This window comes from Polyergus mexicanus, unplaced genomic scaffold, assembly GCF_030449975.1.
Source record: "Polyergus mexicanus isolate NDT 795.1 unplaced genomic scaffold, iyPolMexi1.0 SCAF_3, whole genome shotgun sequence".
In the NCBI taxonomy this organism is placed as follows: Eukaryota; Metazoa; Arthropoda; class Insecta; order Hymenoptera; family Formicidae; genus Polyergus; species Polyergus mexicanus.
Window position 1 is genome coordinate 10729199 of NW_027223323.1, and position 6943 is coordinate 10736141.

Below are 6943 nucleotides of genomic sequence, written 5' to 3' on the forward strand. Positions count from 1 at the left end.
GCGGCAGAGCACGGAGCAAAGAGAGTAGATAGAGGGGAAACAAAGACAGTAAAATAGAGAAGAGAAGGAGAGTATAAGTAGAGAAAAGGAAACAAAACAAGAAGCTGGAAAAGGGAAATAAGGATAGATAAGCAGGGGAGAATGGAGAAAGGTGGGATAAAACAATCGAAAGAGAGAAAAGGAAGTGTAGGAGATATATCAGAGTTTTTGAAGAAGAAGAGAGAGAGAGAGGATAAGAACGGAGAGGAGTCTATTTTTAGATCAAGTAAAATCATAGTAAGATCACCAAAAGCAATGGGGGAGAGAAAGGAGGAGGATAGAGAGGGATGGGAGAGGCAATTGAGGGAGGAATTAAGAAAGGACATAATAACAGGGGTAAAATTGCTAGGAGAAGAGATAAGAGAGGATTTAAGAGAGATCAAAGATAGTTTAGTGGGACAAGGAGAAGGGATAAAAAAGGAATTGGGAAAGATAAGGGAGGAATTTAGAGAGAGGGAGAGGGAATGGGAGGAAGAGAGAAGGGAAATGAGAGGAAGGATAGAAAATCTGGAAAAGAAATTAGAAAAATGGATAAAGGAAGGGAAAGGAAGAGTAGGCGAGGAGGGCAAGGAGGGAGCAGGGGTAGTAGGAGAAGGGGAATTAGAAACAAAAATAAAGGTAATAGAAAGAAAATTAGAGCGGAAGGAACGAGAGGATAGAAAGAGAAATATAGTAATTAGGAGAGTAGAAGTGGAAAAAGGAGACGTAAGAGGAGGAGTAGAAAAGATCTTGGAGATACTAGGAGTAAATATAAAAATAGAGAGTGTGAAAAGAGTTGGAATAACGACGGAAGGAGAGAGAGGAATGGCGGTGGTGACGTTAGGGAGCATGGAACAGAAAAGACAAGTTATGGAGAATAAGAAAAAGTTGAGGGGAAGAGAGGAAAGGATAGAAGATGATTTAACATGGGAGGAAAGAAAGGTTAGATGGAGGCTCAGGGAGATAGCCAGGAAAGAGGAAGGAGAAGGAAGGAGGGTACGGATAGGTAATGGGGGATTGCAAATAGATGGCAAATGGTGGAAATGGAATGAGGAAGAGGAAGTATTGAAAAGTGAAAGAGGGGAACTGAAGGGGGAGAGAGTAGGGTATAGGAGAGAGAGACAGGGGGAATAAGGGGGAAGGTAGTTGAGAGGGGACTAGTAATAGAGACAGGGGAGAGGGAGGGGAGGACAAGTGGGAGAGTAATAAGGGGAGGGAAGGAGAGGAGAGGGGAAACAGAGAGACGTGGGGGGGGCGGTAAGGAGAAAGAGATATGGAAGATAGCTTTCTGGAATGTAGCAGGTTTAAAAAACAAAGATAAGGGATTTTGGGATAGGATTGGAGAGTGGGATGTCATAGTACTCATGGAGACATGGGTGGACGAGAAAGGATGGAGGGGAGTAAAAAACAAGTTACAGAAGGGTTTTAAATGGGGGGTGCAATACGCGAGTAGAAAGAATAAAAAAGGAAGAGCAATGGGAGGAATGATAATGGGGATAAGAAGGGAAAGGGAAATGGAGATAGGAGAAATTGAAACGACGGAGGAAGGGATGATGAGGGGGACATTGAAAAGAGGAGGAGAGGAATGGAGAATAGTGGGAGTATATGTGAACGAGGACTTAGAGAGGAAGATAGAGGGTTTAAAGAAGTGGATGGAAGAGAGAGAGGAGGAAGGAAGGAGAATAATAATAGGAGGTGACTTTAATGCCAGAACTGGAGAAATGGGAGGAAGGGTAAATTTGGGGGAGGAAGAGGAAATTGGAAAGAATAGGAACTCCAAAGATAAGAAGAGTAATAGGGAAGGGAGGAGATTGGTGGAGATGCTAGAGGAAACTGGATGGAGTATAGTAAATGGGAATATAAAAGGAGATGAAAAAGGAGAATACACGTATACCGGGGGGAGGGGAAACACGGTAATAGATTATGTATTAGGAAATGAAGGGATATGGGAAAAAATAGAAAGATTAGAGATAGGAGAGGACATAGACTCGGATCATCACCCGGTGATTTGCTGGATAAAAGGGGAAGACAGTTGGAAGAAGAAAAGGAAAGGGAGGCAGAAAGGCAGGAGAGGGGTTTGGAATGAGGAGGGGAGAGAGAAATTTAGGAGGGAAATAGGAGAAATAAATATAGGAGGGGAAGGAGGAGGGACGGAAGAGGAGATAGAGAAAATGAATGAAAGGATAAAGAAGGCCTTGGAAGAGAGCGAGAAGGGGGAAGGAAAGGAAGAGAAAAGAAAGGGGGGGTGGTGGGATAAGGAGTGTATAGAGAAAAAGAAGGAAGTAAGGCGGAAGTTGAGGAAATGGAGGAGAGGAGAAGAAGAGAGAGGAAGGTATAGAGAGGAAAAGAGAGAATACAAGGAGATGTGTGAAAGGAAAAAGAAAGAGGAGGGAGAAAGATTAATAAGGGAAGCAGGAGAGGCGAGAACGGAAAGTAAAGTATGGGAGATAGTTAATAGGGAGAGGAGGAAAAGGAAAGGAGTAGAGGAAGGGATACAGATGAAGGAATGGAAGGAGTATTTTATGGGGTTATTAGGAGGAGTAGAAGAAAGAGTTCGGAGAGGAAGAGGGGGAAGGAATAGAAGAGAGATGGAAAGGGAAATAGAGTGGGAAGAAATAAATAGGATTATGAGTAATTTAAGGCTAAATAAAGCTATGGGGTTGGATAATATACCAAATGAAGTATGGAGATACGGGGGAGAAGATATAAGGAAATGGGTATGGGAAACGTGCAACAAGGTATGGAGAGGAGAGGGATGGCCAGAGGGATGGAAGGAAGGGATAATAGCACCGATTGTGAAAAAAGGAGAAGGGGATAAAGTTACGGATTATACAGGAGTGACGCTTATGTCAACGCTGTATAAAATATACACAGCGATTCTGGCAGAAAGGTTAAGAGAGGAAGTAGAAGAGAAAGGTATAATACCAGAGAATCAGGCAGGATTTAGAAAGGGAAGAGGGGTGATGGACAATATATATGTATTGAATTATCTGGCGCAAAGACAGATTAGTAGGGAGAAAAAGAAATTAGTAAGTGTGTTTATAGACCTGAAAGCGGCTTTTGACTCAGTAGATAGGGGAGTGCTGGTAAGAGTCTTAAGGGAAAGAGGGGTTAGAGAGGGACTGATAGAAAGGATAGAAGAGGTGATAGGGGAGACAAAGAGTAGAGTGAGGATAGGAGAGGAAATAAGTGAAGAATTCTGGACGGGTAGAGGAGTGAGACAGGGTTGCCCATTAAGTCCGGTGTTATTTAACATAGTAATAGCAGATATGGAGGAGGAAATTGCCAGGGGAATTTGGGGTGGAGTTAAGTTGGGAGAGGGGAAGATATTCTCCATGGCATATGCAGACGATATAGTGCTGTTAGCGGAAGAGGAAGATGAGATGAGGGCAATGTTAGCAAAGACGGAAAGATATATGGACAATAAGAGACTGGAGATGAACGTATTGAAAACAAAGGTCATGGTATTTAGAAAGGGAGGGGGTAGGAGAAAAAGAGTAAAGTGGATGTGGAAAGGGAAGAAGATAGAGGAGGTTAAAGAAATAAAGTATTTAGGATACGTGTTTCAGGCAAATGGTAGACAGGAAGGGCATGTAAAAGACAGGGTAAGGAAGGCGGTGGGAATTATGGGGCAAGTATGGAGTATAGGAAAGAGAAAATTTGGAAAAGATATAGGGAAGAGGATCTGGCTTTTTGATGTATTAGTTTGGACGGTGTTAAGTTATGGAGCAGAGGTATGGGGCTGGAAGGAGAGGGATAGAGTAGAGAAGGTAGAAGAAAGATTCTTAAAGTGGTTACTAGGAGTAGACAGGAGAACACCAGGATACATGGTAAGGGAGGAATTAAAAAGAGATAAACTTAGAAGTAGGGCGGCAAGAAGAGCATGGAATTTCGAAAAAAGACTAGAAGAAGGGAAAGGAGGGGGTTTAGCGAAGGAGTGTCTGGAAGAAATCAAGAAAAGAACAGAAAAGGAGAGAGGAGTGTCGGAATGGGAGAAGGAAAGAGAGAGATATTTCAGTGAAAAAGGGCTAGAGAATTTGGCATGGAATAGAGAGGGAGAGGGAGGGATGATAGAGTATGAGGAAGTGGAAAGGAAAGACAAGGAGTTACAGAGGGAGGAGAGAAAAGAAAGAATAGAGGAGTCGAGGTTTAATAGATGGTACAAGAGAATAAAGAGTGAGGGAATACCAAAGTATTTAAAAAAGGGTTGGTCGGAGAGGAGGTGGGGAAGGGTGGCAAGATTTAGGCTAGGTAATGAAATGAGGGAAAGTAGGTATTGGGAAAGTGAAGAGAAAAAAGTATGTAGGGTGTGTAATAGAGAGAGAGAGACATGGGAGCATGTATGGGAGGGATGCGGGAGAGGAGAAGGAGAGGGAGAGGAAAGCTGGCAAGAGGCGGTGGAAAGAATATTAGGAGAGGAGGGGGAGGGGGAAGAATGGATGAAGGAAGTATTGAGGAGAAGGGAGGATAAGGCAGAGGGGTGGGAAGGGGAGGAAGAGAGGGAGTGAAAGAATGAGAGAGAGTGATTGAGAAGGGAAGGAAAGAGGAGAGAAGGTGAAGTAAAGGACTAAAAACCGGAAGCGGAGGTCCAAAATAGGTTAAGAAGAGTTAGGAATTTAGCGTGTGTGTGTGTGTATAGGCAGGAAGGAAAGATAGAATAAGGATAGCATAAGTTAGTTTAAGTAGTTTAAGTAGTATAAGTTAGACTAAGGAAATGTATGTGAGACGCTAAGGGAGGTAAATATTTGTAACCCCTTTGGGGAACAATAAAGATATTCTATTCTATTCTATTCTATTCTATAAGAACAAAGAGTGAATGGACTTCCACACCACCTATGAGGTTCCACTAATGGCGCGTTAGATTTTTTTATTATGTGGATCTTCGCCTGGAGCCCTATTGTACCACATTTTATTGATGTCTCTTGTAGACATAATATTTTTTTACATATTTACTTTATTATGTCTTTTGCAAACATAATGTCTATTACAGACATGAAAATTTTTAGACGCGCCTTTTACAAATATGGTGTCTTTTGGAGACATAATATCTATTACCGACATGATATTTTTACAAGAAAATAAGTAAAGCAACCATTTTTATTATATTATATTATATGAATAATAATGGCCATAAAATATAAGTCATTATCTTCTGAACATTATTATTGCATATCGGTAGATGTTGAGGGACCAGCAATATCACAAACATCTGCAGCATATAATGTAAGACTGCTTTTTTGTTTTTTAGGAGGAGTGTTATATAATTTGTCCGACGACATGAGAGATAAATGCTTCTCATCAATCTCCATGTTTAGAATGGTTTCTTTTCTTGCTTTCAATGCTGATTTCAAAACACAAATAGCATTTATAGAGGAAGACGAAAGTTTATTTCGTTTTTTTGTTTTTAAATCTGTTAAAACAGAAAACATTCTTTCTGGATCGGCATTCGAATTTGGAAGTGATCTAACAGCATTCAAAAGACGTTTGAGATTGGGATATTTATCAATATTAGTGGAATACTGACTTTGTAAAATTTGTTTCCACATATCATCAAAGCTTAATTTTAATAGCTTTTCCTTTTCTGTTATTGTAAAATCTAAATGTAAAGTAAGCCATTCTTTCTTCAAACCGTTTTCGTCAAACCCGCCAAGAGTTTCAGCGACATCAAGCGAAAAGAAACATCATTGAATGATGTTTCTCTATCAATATCTAATAATACTAGGTTATGTTCGAAAACTTTTAATTTTGATAAAAATTTATCATTAATTGGTAATCTTTTATAAATTTCCTCGGCGGCAGTTACATAAAATTGCAAACAATTCTTTCGAACATTTGCAACTATATCTACATGTCCTTTCTTCATTAATTCATCGAAGTAGTCTTCACATTCAGATCCTAATGAAACTTCTTCTAACAATTTTTGATTCTCCTTTTCATCAAATTTAATATTATCACATAAATTATTCAAATGCTCTGACTTTAAAAAATGTTTGCAAACTGTGGTTAAAAGTTCTACTGACTTTGGCTGCAATAAATGTATTCTAGTTTCCACAGCTTGGAAAAATGCATTAAATGAATTAAAAAAATTTAAAATATGGTGTAAAAATAAGAAATAGGCTTTTATATCTAGATTTTGCATCATAGATAATAAATATGTTCCAGACTTTGTTCTTTCGCTTATGGTAATTTCATTCAGAAATAACTTGATAGTATCCCAAGACTCAAGAAGTCTTTCAACACATGAATGATGAGAAAGCCACCGTGTATCAGACAACTTTAAAATTTTTAGGTTTGTTTGCTGAAAACATTCACAGAACTCTTGATACTAATGCAATGGAATGACAAGGACATGGAAGTGTAATTAAATTTTTACACATCTCATTCTATATAAGACATGAATAAAATGTGGTACAATAGAGCTCCAGGCAAAGATCCATGTAATAAAAAAATCTAACGCGCCATTAGTGGAACCTCATGGGTGGTATGGAAGTCCATTCACTCTTTGTTCTTATATTATTGTAATATTTATAATCTTACACAAACACATATTTGTGTAAATAATTAATAAAGTAATTATTAAAGTAATATAAAGTAATTAAAAAATTGCATATGTCCTTATATGTAAATATATTACTTTTACCATATCACAATAAAACATATAAACTATAGCCAATGCTATACTAATATAGCATAACAAAAAAATATTTTATATATATATATGCATAATAAAAAGTTCACGAGTCAGAAAAACATTTAACACTATCGTATGTAATAAGCCAAGCAATCAACATTGCTTTCGGCTGCGTTGTGCATAACCTATAGTGCACGTGACGTGGACTATAGATTTTCAGTACTGGCAGTGAATATCGGAACGCGAGTGGCCTTCACTTGGACACAGTACAATTGGACACGGTGCAAATGGACA

At 38.9% G+C, this 6943-nt stretch overlaps 1 protein-coding gene across 1 annotated transcript; it reads left to right on the forward strand.

Moving 5' to 3' along the window:
• Positions 1 to 294: 294 nt before the first annotated feature.
• On the forward strand, positions 295 to 2104 carry LOC138944979 (golgin subfamily A member 6-like protein 2). The gene is made up of 3 exons (XM_070316101.1): positions 295 to 1124; positions 1355 to 1906; positions 1978 to 2104. The coding sequence occupies exons 1-3, from the start codon at positions 295 to 297 to the stop codon at positions 2102 to 2104; spliced, it is 1509 nt and encodes a 502-aa protein (XP_070172202.1).
• Positions 2105 to 6943: the final 4839 nt, after the last annotated feature.